At 38.7% G+C, this 15586-nt stretch overlaps 1 protein-coding gene across 2 annotated transcripts in view; it reads right to left on the bottom strand.

Moving 5' to 3' along the window:
• Positions 1-12943, bottom strand: part of LOC118817992 (von Willebrand factor A domain-containing protein 5A-like) — a 31368-nt gene extending 18425 nt beyond the window's left edge. For both annotated transcript variants that reach the window (XR_005008057.1, XM_036585068.1), the window contains exons 1-12: positions 12800-12943; positions 9422-9473; positions 6793-6995; positions 5136-5364; positions 4857-4993; positions 4653-4767; positions 3008-3156; positions 2268-2356; positions 1923-2067; positions 615-694; positions 406-520; positions 124-282 (exon numbers count right to left, since the gene is read on the bottom strand). Coding sequence is in view for 1 of the 2 variants with exons in the window: in XM_036585068.1 (XP_036440961.1) it covers positions 124-282; positions 406-520; positions 615-694; positions 1923-2067; positions 2268-2356; positions 3008-3156; positions 4653-4767; positions 4857-4993; positions 5136-5364; positions 6793-6995; positions 9422-9473; positions 12800-12865 (1539 nt within the window). In the remaining variant the exon portion in view is untranslated. The remainder of the gene's footprint in view (positions 1-123; positions 283-405; positions 521-614; positions 695-1922; positions 2068-2267; positions 2357-3007; positions 3157-4652; positions 4768-4856; positions 4994-5135; positions 5365-6792; positions 6996-9421; positions 9474-12799) is intronic.
• Positions 12944-15586: the final 2643 nt, after the last annotated feature.

Raw genomic sequence — 15586 nt, 5'->3', positions numbered from 1 at the left:
AAATAGTAAAATCTCTTGGACCAATATGTTTTCAGTTATATAAAGAATGGATATTTTCAATCTACACTTAAAGAAACTGAGAAATATAAACAGTTTTTGAGTTCTAAATCTTAGCTTTCTCACCTCTCCTGTGAGCTGGGCGTACAGCAGTGCCCTCTGACCCTGAAAGAGAACATTGAGGGGAGGAGACAAAGCAGTGATGGACACGCCCTCTGGAAGGGTCCATTTCACAGAGATGTCAACAACAGAGGGCTGCAGGGCGAAGCTGAGGGACTGCATCACCTGCAGAAAAGAGGAGACGGATCAGAATTACAGAGAAAGAAGGACAGATGATCTTCACTCTGCGCTTGTCTTTGTTTATATTCTACTAACAGTGTAAGCACACAGAGCCACGCCCAGTCTTACTTTGAGCTGCAGTCGGTCATTGCTTGTGATGAACTGGGCAAAGCCACGTCCTTCTCTGGCCATTCCAGTGATCAGCGCAGTGCCGGCAAACTGCCCGATGCCGAAGGTGAAGCACCTGGAAGTGAACAAGTCTAATGTATCAGTTCAACCAACCATTTATCTAAAACAACAGACTGTGGTCTCATGTGTGCATAAGAGAATAAACTGACCTGTGGGATCTAGAGTGAGTTCTGACCAGGTCCAGGATCTCTTTGGTATTCGGTACATCTCCATCAGTGAAAAGAAACACCTTGTAAAAAGAGAAAATTTCCATTGTTGAGCACAAAACAAGCCTCCAAATATAAACAAGCCATGATTTATTAAAGGGCCCATATCACAGATGTCTAAATTTTCTCCCCTTTTTTGAAATAAACAGGTAACACTTTACTGTAGGGTACTGTTCATAAGGCTACATGACACCTGCATAAGCTTGTCATGATACCTGACATAACCATACATAACTGTTAATGCTTATTCCAACATGCGTCATTTGCTATAAATGTTAAATGCGCCAATTTTGATTAACGTCAGCTAAAGTAGCCTTTTTGACAGATGATACCTGTTGTACCTGTTGACCTGCTGATGGCACAAACACCAGTGCAACTGCATGTATCTGCCCATTCAGCCTACCATTGGTTAGTCCCACCCATTCACGCTGAATGGAGTGTTTCCGTTCAGACCGCTTTTTTGAATAATACAGGGCAGCCAATCAGAACAAAGCTTGTGTAAATACACAGTCAAGTCACATTATTATGACCACTTCATGGCCACAAGCTGGTGGAAGGCACTCTCAACTGGTATGAATCCATCCTTGCAGATCACGAACACCCATACATGCTGATTGTCTTCCCTGGGGCAGATGGGATCTTCCAGCAAGACAATGCAACATGTCACATGGCTAGAAATGTCCGACATTGGTTGGAAGAGCATGACCAAGACTTCCAAGTACTAGCCTGGCCCCCTAATTCCCCAGACTTGAACCCAATCGAGCGTCTGTGGGACCACCTCGATTGCCGTGTTCACTCTATGGATCCTCCCCTACGCCCCCTCCAGCAGCTGTGGGATGCACTGCTGTCAACCTGGCTCCAGATACCTGTGACAACCTACCAGGACCTTATTGAGTCACTCCCAGCCCGTCTAGCTGCTGTCCGTGCTGCAGATGGTGGTTACTCTGGATATTAGCTGGTCATAATTATGTGACTGGACTGTGTATATTAATGGGTGGGGCTAAACTGCTGTAGGCTGAATAGGTGGATAAATGTAAATGTGTTGTTTTTTGTTACTTTACAGAAACAGTTCATTTAAAACAGGCTGTTTTTGCAGCCCATACATGGACTATATATACTGGGGAGCAAATGGTATGTTTCTAAATTTTAGCAGTGTTTACATACTACATCAGACTCTTCTCATTTTCCATGATATAAGCCCTTTAACTCGGATCAAACGTTTCTGTGTTCTTGAATTGAGGAGCACTGTACCTGTTTGGGTTGATCTGGAAGATGATCTCGCTTATAGATGTGCTCCAATGGTCTCAGAATATCTGTACCAACCCTGTCTGCCTTCATAGCCTCCACTTTCTTTACAGCCAGTTCCACTGTCTTCTGAGTATATTCCACACTCTTACTGGAAACATTAAATGGACACATGAATCAGCAAAGCTGAAACTACCATAAGTTAAAAACAACAGTTTTCATGCTAAATCTGCTCTACCCAGCTACAGCAGTGCTGTGAATAAATAATAATGAGAGCAGCTCAGAGATGATCTCATAGATGACCAGTTGAACTGAGGTCCATGATGACCTAAGTGACCACCGAGCACTCACGGGAAAAAGGACTTGAAGTCAGAGCCAAAGCCATAGATGTTGAAGTAGCAGCCCAGGGGAAGACTCTTCAGCAGCAGGAGAAGAGTTTCCTGCAGAATGGCACGAGAAATTAATTAATTAAATAACAAAATATTAAATAAAAAAATGTGTTTCTTATGGCTCTATATAGAACCAAAAAGTGTTCTATTGTTCTGTTGTAAGCTTGACAATAGAAGAACCTTTTTTTGTTGCTCTTCTAAGATTGTAATTACGGTATGTACAGCAGAGTTATTTCAGCTCATCATTGATTCCATCCACATGTATCTACATACTGTACGTCTGGTAAGAGTAACTGAGTAACCAAATATCACATCTGTATTTATTAGCCTCTATATCAGTGGCACATCAGTGGTTGTGTTTATCGTTTGTGGAGGGGGGGGCGTAGTTGCATATCGCAAGGTTCTATATAGAACATTTACAGCACACTCTCCATTAATCTGAAGAACCATTTAACAATGCAAAGAACCCTTTAATCACGCAAAGCGTTCTTTGTAGAACCGTTTTCTTTACTAAAAAACCCTTGAAGAACCATCTTTTTCAAGAGTGTAGTTCTGGGCAGAATGCCCCTTTAATTGATGAGTTTGGCACATATTCATTTTATTCAATAACTCAACATATTGATAACTTTAATCTGTAATGCAACACATTTACCATCATATATAAAACCATATAAATACATTGTTTTCAACGAACGCTATTACCTTGGCACTTCTCATTAAAGACCCCGCCATGCTGCCAGACTGATCCATCACTAAAATAAACTCTCCACGTTTTCCAAAAGAAGATACCACCTCTGCAGGGAATTCTGGGAATAGACTAAGCATGACCAAAGAGTCGCCCATCAGAGAACCTGCAAAACAAAGAGTTTTCTGTAATGATCAAGGTTCTATCTGGGCAGAAAGTAACAGCATTCACTGACTTAGTCCACTGTGAGATCTCTGCAGAGAGGATATATGGTCGTGTGCCTAGATGACCTCTCTATGGTGCACAAATGGGCTATGAGGATGGCTGATCTCTCTCCTACTGATCTTCAACTTCATATATGGACTATTCAACTCACTAAAAAACATATTTAAAGTATTCGGACATTAGATATTTGCAAGGATTATGATTAGGATGAAGGATATTTAAACCCAAAGCATTAACTGAGATAGCAGTAAGCTAAGTATACCACTGTTGTTGGAACAAAACCTCGTATCTCCAAAATGGTAACTTTGCAGGAGAAGGAAAAAACTTTGGTAACACTTTCTATGAATGTCGCATTTGTAAGCATCTATAAACACATTTATAACATGTTATAATGTATTCATAAGGCATTATAAACATGGTTATAAATATTTATAAAAAAGAATTACACTGAATTACACTTTATAGCCATGTTTATTATACATTATGAATTGTTAATATAATGCATTATAAATAGTGTTAATAACATGTTATAATGTCAGTGCCAAAGAAGTCAGTCCCAGCTTGGAGAGCGTAAAGTAAAGACAAATACCAAACTAACGGTGGTGTACATTGACTTTCCCACATTGTGTACAACACTGATGGCAGCACTAGTTTAAACTCTGACATTTGAAGCCTATAATGTGCTTTACTGTGTATGTTTTAGTGTTTCAGTAAATCCTTCAGTAAATACTTCAACTTGAAGCCTCACTCTTAACACTGGAGGAGGCTTTAGTACAGTACACTTCACTTTACTTAGAGCGGACAAATACAACTTATGAGCTCTTATAATTTGTTATGATCAGTACTTATAATGTATTATATTAGCAATTCATAATGTATAATAAACATGGCTATAACGTATAATGCATTTTTATAAATATTTATAGCTATGTTTATAATGTCTTATGAATGCATTATAACATGTAATGAATGTGTTTATAGATGCTTACAAAGGTGACTTTCATAGAAAGTGTTACCAAAACTTTCTTTACTTTCAATGTAAGTCAATGGAACCAGATTTTTTTTGCAAGTAATTTTGGATCATTTCTGTTGGTCCATTCATCACGAACTTTACACACAATCTAAAAGACAATAGGCATTTTCAAATTATGACAGAAACTGAAAAATGACAAAATTGGAGATACAAGGTTTTGTTCCGACAACAGCGATATACAAAATCGTCAATTGTAGGATACTTAATCATTGTATTTTAAATATCTTTTTGATTTCTCTTTAAGAGAAGTTGATAGCTTCCAGTTAACAACATTATCTTACCATCATTACATGAAAGTGGAAAGATTAACTAATTACAGGGCTGGGATCAAACTAGGTACGTCTTGGATTAAAGTGGACCACTGTCACATAAAAACATTAAAAAGATGATCTAAAAACTCCTACCTGGTTTGGCGTTAGAAAGTCCTGCCTCTACTATGGCAGTGGGCTGATGGGCATCCTGGTAATAAAGCAATATCTCCACATCCCTGTCGAACTTGTGTCCTGGAGAGAGACTCACCTGAGACAATTAGACAATGAAAGACACTATGAAACATCTGCTCACCTAAATAGACGCCTTGGATTTCCCCTTTTTTAGTGCACACTCACCTTTGCCTGAGTCTGAGCTGTGTTGAGGTAGATCAGTGGCTCCAGAGAGCAGCTGGACTCTACTCTAGAAACGGGGATGGATGAGGTGATGTGGACGCCAAGGGACAAAGTATAAGGCACCTTACTTGCACAAGCAACTGCCATCCAGGGCACAGGAGTGAGAGAGACGGATCAAAACAAACCACAATAAACAAACAAACAGGACTAGAAAAAGGGAAAGAACAATGATCACAGAAAACTGGTCATAGGTGCTATAAATGATAAAGTATTATAGCTTGCCGATGTTGCTGGGCGCATATCGTGGGTTGAGCACTGCTGGCAGACAGAAGCGCAGACCATCATCCACCTGCACAGCCAGCTCAGTCACGTAGATGAGAGTCACAGCAGCACTTTCTTTAGGAGGCAGGTTCCCCACAGCCAGCCGGAAGACACCTGGGCTCTCTTCCGTCTCCCCCCAAAAAAATGTCTGCTGTCCCGAACTTAAGGCGTCATCGTACATCTCCTGGGCCTGACGGAGAAAATGCTTCACATTTAAATGGGAATGACATTGAGACGTTCTGATCCTAAGACCTAACTAATGTCTGCAATTCCCCAGCTATGATCCTTCTTTGGCCACATGAACCATCACTGTGCGTGGGGTCAATATAGATACGTCCGCTTCCCGGCAGATTCTTAACCTTTTTAACCTCTTAAACTCCTTGGGACCACCAGTGGTTCCAAAACGCACTTCGCCATATTCTTCATAACTTTCATATTTCATAAGCTACATTCTAAAGGTGGGGGTCGTATGAGAGCTGTAACTGTCTTCTTTCCAGTCAAATAGATGGGTGATGTAATTTTAAACCCTTATAATAAAAGAAGCTGAACCCTCAATTTTTTTGTCTACTGAAAGTCGACCCATTTTTCCACAAATCTGGGCTATGAACTATAAGCAGATGGCGTCTCCTCAGTGATCTGCTCTGTAAAAATTATTTTTATAAAAAAATACAAAGAGCGTCCAAGATTTATGGCTTTCAGCAGTAAATTGTAAGCATATGGCAATATGTGTATGATCATAAAACACATGTTCTGTTAATTTGAGGGGAGCTTTTATAAAAAAATAAATAAATATAATAAAAATGTATGTTTATTTCATGCAGTTACTGAATAATTTGCCTTACGATTTGGTCATGTAAATTCAGATGGACAAACCAAAATATACGCTGGAGCATAAGAGGTTAATTATTGCTGGAAATGGCCATTTTCAACACTTCTATTTTCTTCTAGCCATTTCCTGATTTGTGCCGCTCAACAACCTTGTCATACATCATGACTAAGAGAATTTGGAGAATCTTTATACCCCAGTGAAACAAGAAGCCATGGCTGACCATTTAAGTGTTCCTAATTGCTCAGGTGAACTTTCAGGCGAAATTTCAAGGGGTGTCAACAACTGTGGCACAAATAGATTTGAGACAAATATTTCTTACATGATAAGAATTGGTTTTTTTTTTCTTTCAGTCAGGAAATCAAATAAAGGGTCAATTTTTGATCATATTGTGAAAAAAGGATGATCAATAAAGAATGATTTTTACAGCCCACTTTTGCTCATATTTACCAGGGGTGCTAATATTTGTTGAGGGCACGATACATGTGTGAGAATTGAGAAAATATTAATCTAGACCATATTAAAGCAAAAAGTATTCTTAAAAAAAAAACACAATAACATTAATCACATAGCCGCACTGGACGTCACTGAGCTCTTCGGTACAACACAGTCTACTGTCAATGTTTGTCTATGTTATGCCTAGTTTTATGCACCTGTTTGCAACAGGTGTGGCTGAAATAGCCAATTCTACTAATTAGAGGAGGTGTTCATACACATTTATCCATGTACTGTACGTAACTGTCTTTACTGAGCTAATCAAAGAGATCTTAGTCTCTGAACTTTCACACTCACCTTCTGTTTCTCATGCACCTCGGCCACCAGCTCCTGGTCAGCAATCTTGGTGCTGAAGTGACAGAGAGCTGCTTCTGCAGGTAACGGGAACACAAACAGGGCCTCCACTGGAAGTTCCTCCTCATTCACATACTGCAGGGTGGACGTTACCGTGGCAACATACCCCTTCACTTGCACCTCCACCTCCACACTCTTCAGGTGAACTTGGGGGAAAAGAGGAAGCAGAAATAAGGCTTAAAATGATTATGAAGGACAAAACAGCTTTATCATGCATTAAAGCTTCCAAACCACAACCACAGCACGTTTCACAATAACTATGTTTGTGCCACAGTATAGATACACTATAAAGACAAAGCACTGAGACACCTATACATCACACCTACAGGAGCTTTTATGAATCCCATTCTAAATCCGTAAGCATTAATATGGAGTCGGTCCCCCTTTGAAGCTCTCACAGCTTCCAATCTTCTGGGAAGCTTTCTACAAGATGTTGGAGAGTGTCTGTGAATTTTTGTCTATTTATCCAGAAGAGCATTTGTGAGGTCAGACACTGATGTTGAACGTTCTAGTTCATCCCAAAGGTGTTGGATGGGGTTCAGGTCAGGACTCTGTGAGGGCCAGTCAAGTTCCTCCACACCAAACTCACCCAGTCAGGCCTTTATGGAGCTGCTATATGCACTGGGGCTCAGTCAGTAAAGGTTCTTTTCCAAACTGTTCCCACAAAGTTGGAAGTGTACAATTGTCCAAAATGTCTTGGTGCTGAAGCATTAAGATATCCCCTTCACTGGAGCTAAGGGTTCTAGACCAACCCTCTGAAAAACAACCCCATTTCATCATCCCTCCTCCACCAAACTTTACAGCTGGCACAGTGCAGTCAGGCAGGTAACGTTCTCCTGGCATTCACCAAACCCAGACTCATTCATCAGACTGACAGATAGAGAAGCTTCATTCATCACTACACAGAATACGTTTCCACTGCTCCAGAGTCCAGTGGCGGCACTTTACATGACTCCATCCAACACTCGGTATTGTGCATTTTAATTGTAGGCTTGTGTGCAGCTGCTCTGCCATGGAAACCCATTTCGTGAAGCTCCTAACATGCAGTTCTTTTGCTGATGTTGCTTCCAGAGGCAGTTTGGTACTCATTAGTCAGAGATTCAACAGAGGATAGACACTGTGTGCTTCAGCACTCGGCGGCCCCACTCTGTGAGTAGCTAAGCTGTTGTTGCTTCTAGGTGCTTCCATTTCATTTCCATTTCTTATAGCTGACAGGCAGATCTAGCAGGACAGAAATTTTACAAACTGACTTGTGGCAGTTTCATGTTTAAAGTCACTGAGCTCATCAGTACGACTTTCTACAGCCAGTGTTTGTCTGTCGAGACTGCAAGACTATGTGCTTAATTTTATCCACCTGTTAGAAATGAATGTGGCTAAAACACCTGATATATATGTATTGTACCCATATATGTATATATATGTTGTATTAAATTCAGCAAATATACTTATTTTCACATAGAAAATCAACAAAAAATGTAATTGAGAAGGGGTGTCCAAACTTTTGCATACCACTGTACAGTCATTGGCTCTTTTTTCCAGGTTAATACTATTATTTAGTGCCATCAGGTTGCACTGAAGGACTGAAGAACTAATAACTTTACCCATATGGAAAAAAATATGGACATGTATTTTATATATTTGAAATGTCAAAATATACTCAAAACACTAAAATGTATTTCAGTACACACTGCCATATTAACCAAATACATTTTAAAATGCATTTATTTATTTACTTATTTATTTATTTATTTATTTATTCATTTTTTGTATGAAAATCGCCAAATACTCGTCTAATGCATTTTTCTGTTTGGATACCTTTTGAAATGAATTTGTATTACACTAATTCAAAACTTAATTTTAATTATTAGCAAATAAACCTTTAACATGACGAAAGTGAGTGTTGTAGGTATTGATACTCTATGAAAATGCAGTTATGATTTGATATCTTTTTTATTAGAAATACATTGTGTGTGAGTGTCTTACTGCATACGTACACAATTAAGGCAAAGTACAATGCAAAACACAGAAGTCAGTATCGTTCATTCAGTTCATGTATGTTTAGTTTTTTCTGTGACCTTTGTTAAAAAAACAAATACAAATAAATGCATTTTTAAAATATATTTAACAAAAAATATATATATATATATTTTGGCCATTTTCAGACATTGCATAAATATATTTGGTAAATATGTTGGAAAATACTTTTAAATTGGATTTTAAAAATCTAGTTAACAAATACATTTTTGAACATTTTCATACATTACAAAATATTTGTTGATTTATGCTGATCCATTTAAGCTGAAGTTATAAGAGGTGTCTAAAGTGCTACAAACATCTGATTACATTGCCAATGAGTGTACATGGTATGTAATAAACCTACTAAACTGTCTGTGCACCAAAGAGTTAAATGAAGAACATCAATCCCAAATAAACGTACAAATAAAGCAGATCAAGTTCAGAAATTAGTCTCACATTAGAAACTGCACATGTTCAAATTCCAGTAGACGTCAACTACTAATGAGAAGAGTAAACAAAGAGCATCTAACAGTAATATTTGCTGAATAGGAAATACCTCGCTGGGCTTTCTCCATTATTAGGCCGCAGCTGTTCCTGTCTACGATAACCTGTTGAGTAAAAACAGCTGATTAACTGCACGTCACTAGAAACATACTGAGACCACAGCACCATAGCTAAGGCTGGGTATTCAGTACTTTTATGGTGACGATCGTAAACTGAGGAAGCTGTGAGGCATTGGAGAGTGGGAGAGCGCTATCTTTCCAGGCTAGCTGTTTTTAGCAGCTGGCTAACTTGAAGCAGCGCTCTGTCACTCACACAACACGGAGAACTGATGATACTGTAGATCAAACATGACACAAAAGCACCGCTTTCAGTTTAAACGTACCTAAAAAGAGGACTCTGTTTGTCTGGTGTTGATTTATTGCGGTTCACCCCTCAAACTACTACGATAGAACAGAGAAACCCAGTCGTCGCTAGCTGGTGTTTGAATACTGTGAAATGTTCTGACATGGATGTGGTAGGAGTGATGGCAGTTCTAGCACTGTTGTTGGCTACTTGTTTAGCATTTGTAACGGGATATCCGAGCGCTCGTCAAATTAAATTATGACTATTACAAAAATTGCGGCCGTACTTTTCCATCTGATAAAAACAGCTAATCAGACACTTTCTCCCACTCTCCCATGACAGATTTGTGAAATGTTCCACTGGTTGGTGAGTGTTTGTCGTGTTCCGACCATAAAAGATAGTTTAAAATTGACGATTAACCACTCAGGACCAAAAATCAGCCTTCAAACTTGACAGAAATAATGATTTGACATTTATCGCGATATGTATCGATATCGAACGATATGAATTTTGTTTATCGTGATAATATTTTTTGGCCATATCGCCCAGCTCTAGGTTAGAGTGAACGAAATAATGGTTAAATTACATGTTTTGACATTTTCTACTCTTCTTTGGAGTGAAGGCGGTGCATACGTAGCCACTCCCGTCTCTGTTATCACCTTGAGGGTTCTAATCCCATGCGAATCTGTCATAAACATTATAGACGTCCTCTGGTAAACTGGTATTACCCCACCTCCTCATGGAAAAACAAATCCCGTCTGAACAGGGCTTAAGCAGGTTCTCTATATGGGAAAAAAATGTGAAAATCTGTCTTTTGTGAAATCACTGCTATTGTGCTCTGTGGTACACAAAATGTTTCAAATCTGGGGCTGTATTAGAGAAAATTCTTATCTTTTTGTCTTTTTCCATCAAGCTGAAGAACCTGTTCACGATGCAAAGAACCCTTTAATCAAAGGGTTCTTTGAGTGTTCATGGTTCTATCTAAGACCATTTTCTTTACTAAAGAACCCTTGAAGAACCTTTTTGAAGTGTGTACACGGTGGATAGGAACCAGATGTCTGAAGGGTTTAAGGCCTCTTAAGGTTGCCTCACAGAAAGGATATACAGGAAATGGTTATGCATTAATTTTGGCCTAAAATGTCTGTTTTAGATCCATGTAGAGAGGTACGGAGGTACATGCAGGGTGTTGTGAGGCAAAATAGACCCCAAAGAAAACTGATTTTTCAGATTTACCACTATTTTACCATCATCAACATTACATACAAAAACCCAAAAGGCACTGGTTTACTGGTGGTTTTGTATAATAAATAAAATGGTTACATTTATGGTGTAGACATTGTGACCCTGGTTCCTTTTATCACTACTGTAAAGAAATCCAATTTCACATCATACCACTCTGAATGACTGTATACATCTCAACCAGTTTGAAAGTATTACCCTTTAAGAGTGCAACAGGCATTAATCTACTTAAACAATGTAAAGAATTGCACATTTTTTTTCTAAATTTTTGCTTAATGATTCACATATAAACAGAGTCATTCTGAGTGGTCTGATGGGAAATGGTGCACCGTAGAAATACTATTAGAGGGCTTCGGACATCTGGTTCCCATCATCACTGTTGTAAACAATTCTGACTCTGTTACAGAACGTATACGTTTATCTAGAATGGAGAGTTTCCAACCCTGTCACTGTGAATGAGGTTGACCCATCTTAACCACTGGATTATGGAGAAATAAAAAAAATAATAATAATGCAATACCCCTTTAAAAGGAAACTCCACCAATTTTCCTAAATTTACACCTAATTGAACGGTTAACGTGTGAACAAGACCATTCAGATTGGTTCGATGTGAAAAGCTTTGTCCTAGAGCAACTTGCAGTGTTGTTCACAGTGGTGGTGATAGGATCTAGACGTCCATCTCTAAAAGCTCCCTCACAGAAAGTTACTACAGGAAATGCTCATGAATATACTGCCTGTGTTAAAGTAGTTTTGTGATAAAGGTTTGGTCTAAAATGTATTATATAATTAATTTACTTTAATCTATTCATCGAAGAGGGATACATGAGGGGCGTTCTGAGGCAACATGGTCCCCAAAGAGGACTTTTTTTTTTATTATTATTTTACCATCATCAACATTGCATAAAAGCTCAGAAGTGTGGTTCACTGGTGGTTTTGGATAGTAAATAAAATGGCAATATTTGCACTGTAGACATGGGGACCCCTGGTTCCCATCACCACCACTGTAAATAAATCAGAGTCTGCAAGTTTCTCTGCAAATGAACCTCTTTACATCAAACCACTCTGAATGACTTTGTTTATATCTCAGCCTCTGAATCATACAGGAATTTTGAAAAATCGGTGGAGTTCCCCTTTAAGTTAATGCTAGCGGACTGACTCTCAACATTTGAATATCGCTGCATTACTAAAGCTAACCAGCTAACAAAAACAGCGTGGTGGTAAATTACAGTAGACATTCTACCACAGAAACAGAAAGTAAGCCATATTAACCGTAACAGTAAGTTCGTTAAAGCCTGGTTTAAGGGCGGTGTTTTTGGTTACATAAGCAGTTAAAAATCTTGCTCTTGAAGCCGGTAAACAGTCCGAACGTCGTTCAAAATGTGTTCATATGCGTCGGAGCAGAGGGGCGTGCCGGCCGTGCAGGCCGTGCGATTGTCGGCTATTAGGTACTTAGCGGTAAGAATAAGAACGCACTCAAGAGAAAAACAGGTCCTTTATTCATGTAAAAGAAAGTTATCGCGGTTTAAACTGGGTTCAAGCACGCCGTAGTACCACGGTAAAATGCTCCTGTTTTCAGAGAGAGAGGCCGGTTTTATATAGCAGGTTTAAGTTTTTCGTGTTGACGTAGAGGAAGACCGAAAATGTATAATAGCTGCGCACTTAAAAAACTGGATTAACCACGCTTTAATGAATGAATAATTCATCCTCAAATATAAAGGCTATTTATTAAGCTACTCCACAACTCACCTCACAAGTTCACAAAACAAAAGGAAACAACATAATGAGCTTTTTTTTCGCTGTCACCAAGTTAGATATATTTGATGATAAAGTAAATACTGGGATTTCTTACATATCCTGGGCTACGGCGACGTGCCTGGCTTCTGGATTCTTGTGGTTGAGAACAGTCAGACCCCATCTCTTCAGCAGCTGGGTCTGTCGGTTCTAACCGGAGCTTTTTTCCTTGTTGTCATGTAAGAGGGCGGTCCTGCCAGACCTTAACTGGGAATTCAGCCAAAAGTATGGAGAGATGGGAAGAGCAAGTAACAAAAACATCTCAGTCTTAGTACAATTAAATAATGAGTCAGGTAGAAATAAAAGGAACAGTGGATTTTTCGCTTTGTGGATCCTCTAGACAGGCTATATTAAAAAAAGAGGCAGTCCGGAATTTGATTAAAGGGTCAATTTTACGGAAACCTTTTTTTTAAATGTAGTTTGATGTAGTATGTAAACTTTGTTCACATTTTAAAACATACCATTCACTACATGTACTAAATATACACAATACATTTACATGTATCCAGCTACAGTACTGCATACAGCAGTTTAACCCTGCCCATTAACACTGATGTTATAAGGAGAGTTTAGCTGGGCTGCTTTCTGAATTAGTCACAATACAGGGCAGCCAATCAGGACAAAGCTTATTAACATACAGGACACAGCAACAAAAATAGCCTGTTTAATTCTATGGGGTGAACAGATGTTGGAAAATGGTCAGGATACATCAGGGACATAGGCAGAACTTTACAATAGGGTGGACAGGTTGGACCCAGTGATTTCATTGGGTTGGCTGAACAGGACCTGTGATACTGGGTCAAATCCTCTGTCATGTGATCCACACAACACATGAGAGCAAAACAAAAGTATGTATATCAATATAAACCTTTATTTAAATGCTTTTACCTGTATTTTTCTAATGTAGAAAAACAATATTTGCCACCTCTTTAAGTGATATGAACAAGACCAGCGTTAAGGTTGTGACCAGTGTTTTGGCCACTGAGTTTATGCTGACTGAGTGCCTTAGTGATAGAGTTTCACTGTAAATGCAAATTACTCCCCTGAGATAAGCCAAAGTTAAGTTTCACATAATCACACAACTCACTGAATGGACACGCTATATGGCCAACAGTATGTTAATTATTCCAATAATTGTGTTCAGGTGTTTCAGTTTTCATGGCCGAGCAGCTGCACACAAGCTTAAGATCACTATGTGCAATGCCAAGTGTCGGCTGGAGTGGTGTGAAGCATGCTACAACTGAACGTGTGTTCATTTAGTTTATTTTATAGACATAGTTGTTTACTCCATATATAGTTTTGCTAAATAGTTTTAACTTCTTTAATCCAAAATAATAAGATTGGGGATGTAGGGGTCACCCAAAGTAGGATGTCATTTAGGGCCCAAATGGGATTGATTGTAGAAACCTGTAGAAACAACAGCTGGTCTGTCAAATTAAGCAAATAAACACAAGATGTGCAGACGTATGTTCCCTATAGAAGATATAACTAAATATATATAATTATATATAAGATATAACTAATTTCCACATAGAAAATCAACAAAACCTAATTTAAAAAAGGCTGCCCAAACTCATGCATATTACTGTATGTATGAGCCATCTAGCCGGTCCAGTAACTAGTAGGTCTTATATGCTCAGATACTGAGTCATAGTCTCAGTCCAGCCACTGCTTTATTCTCCAGTCCTATTGTCGCTCTGTTCTATCCTGGTCCATTCACGTTTTTCTATTGAAATCCCCCACATTAGCTTTCATTCTCAACCCTCTACTCACTCTTTACTCACACCGTCACCCCTTCCCCCTAAACACACACCACACACACACACACAAGCACCCAAAGACATTTAATGTTTGAACTAATTAACATTGTTTATATGTTTATTCTACATTTGATGCCTGCAACATGTTTCAAAAAAGTTGGGACACACTCTCAGAAATAAAGGCACTAAACTGTCACTGGGTCAGTGCACCTCTTGTCACTGGGGTGGAACCCTCAAGGGTCCATCTCAGTACCTTTAGTCAGGGAACATAACTGAACCATAATCCACTGAATGATATGTTCTAAGCTGTACTGACTCCACACACCCCGTCTCGTCTCCAGGCTTTTATTTCACTGTTCTGTTTTAAAACATTCGGTTATGAAAAAGGTACAAATATGAACTTTTCACCTGGAAAAACTTATTTAAGGTTCACAATCAGACCTTAACACCACTGTTGAACCTTTGAGAGAACATTTACACTATTTGTACCTTGATGAATGAAAAATGTACCTGCACAGAACCTTTATTTCTGACAGTTCAGGGGCATTTTAACCACTGTTTTCTTTATAAAAACATTCAGTTATCATTAAAGAATGGAGGATGCTAATTGTTATAGTTGGAAAGTGGAATTGTTTCCAGTCTTGCTTGCTGTAACATTTCAGCTGCTCCACGGTCTGGGGTCTCTGTTCTTGTACACTGAACATCATAATGTGCCACATTTATGTATTTTCTTACTCCTTATATTATGTGTGTGGGTTTGTATACCAAAACATCATAATTCATTTTTCTATGACCATTTTCCAACCTCTTCTATATCCCAAAATGGGCTGATTTTGTTAATTATCTTGGAGACTGATATATAGGGAAGTCCAGAGAGGTCATGAGGTAGTTAGAATTTTCTGGATTGTTATTTCGAGATAACGGGTTAATTATCTTGTGGTCTAATAACATTTATTTTGTGATCACAAGACAACAAAATTGTTATCTTTGAAATAACGAGTTACTTATTTTGTTATATCCAGGTAACAAAATTGTTATTGTGAAATAACGTTACTTATCTTGTTATCTCAAGATAATCAAAGTTG

Source organism: Colossoma macropomum, unplaced genomic scaffold (genome assembly GCF_904425465.1).
Source record: "Colossoma macropomum unplaced genomic scaffold, Colossoma_macropomum, whole genome shotgun sequence".
NCBI classification, from domain to species: Eukaryota; Metazoa; Chordata; class Actinopteri; order Characiformes; family Serrasalmidae; genus Colossoma; species Colossoma macropomum.
Note: the sequence above shows the minus strand (reverse complement) of the source record. Positions and strands in the feature narration are given on the sequence as shown.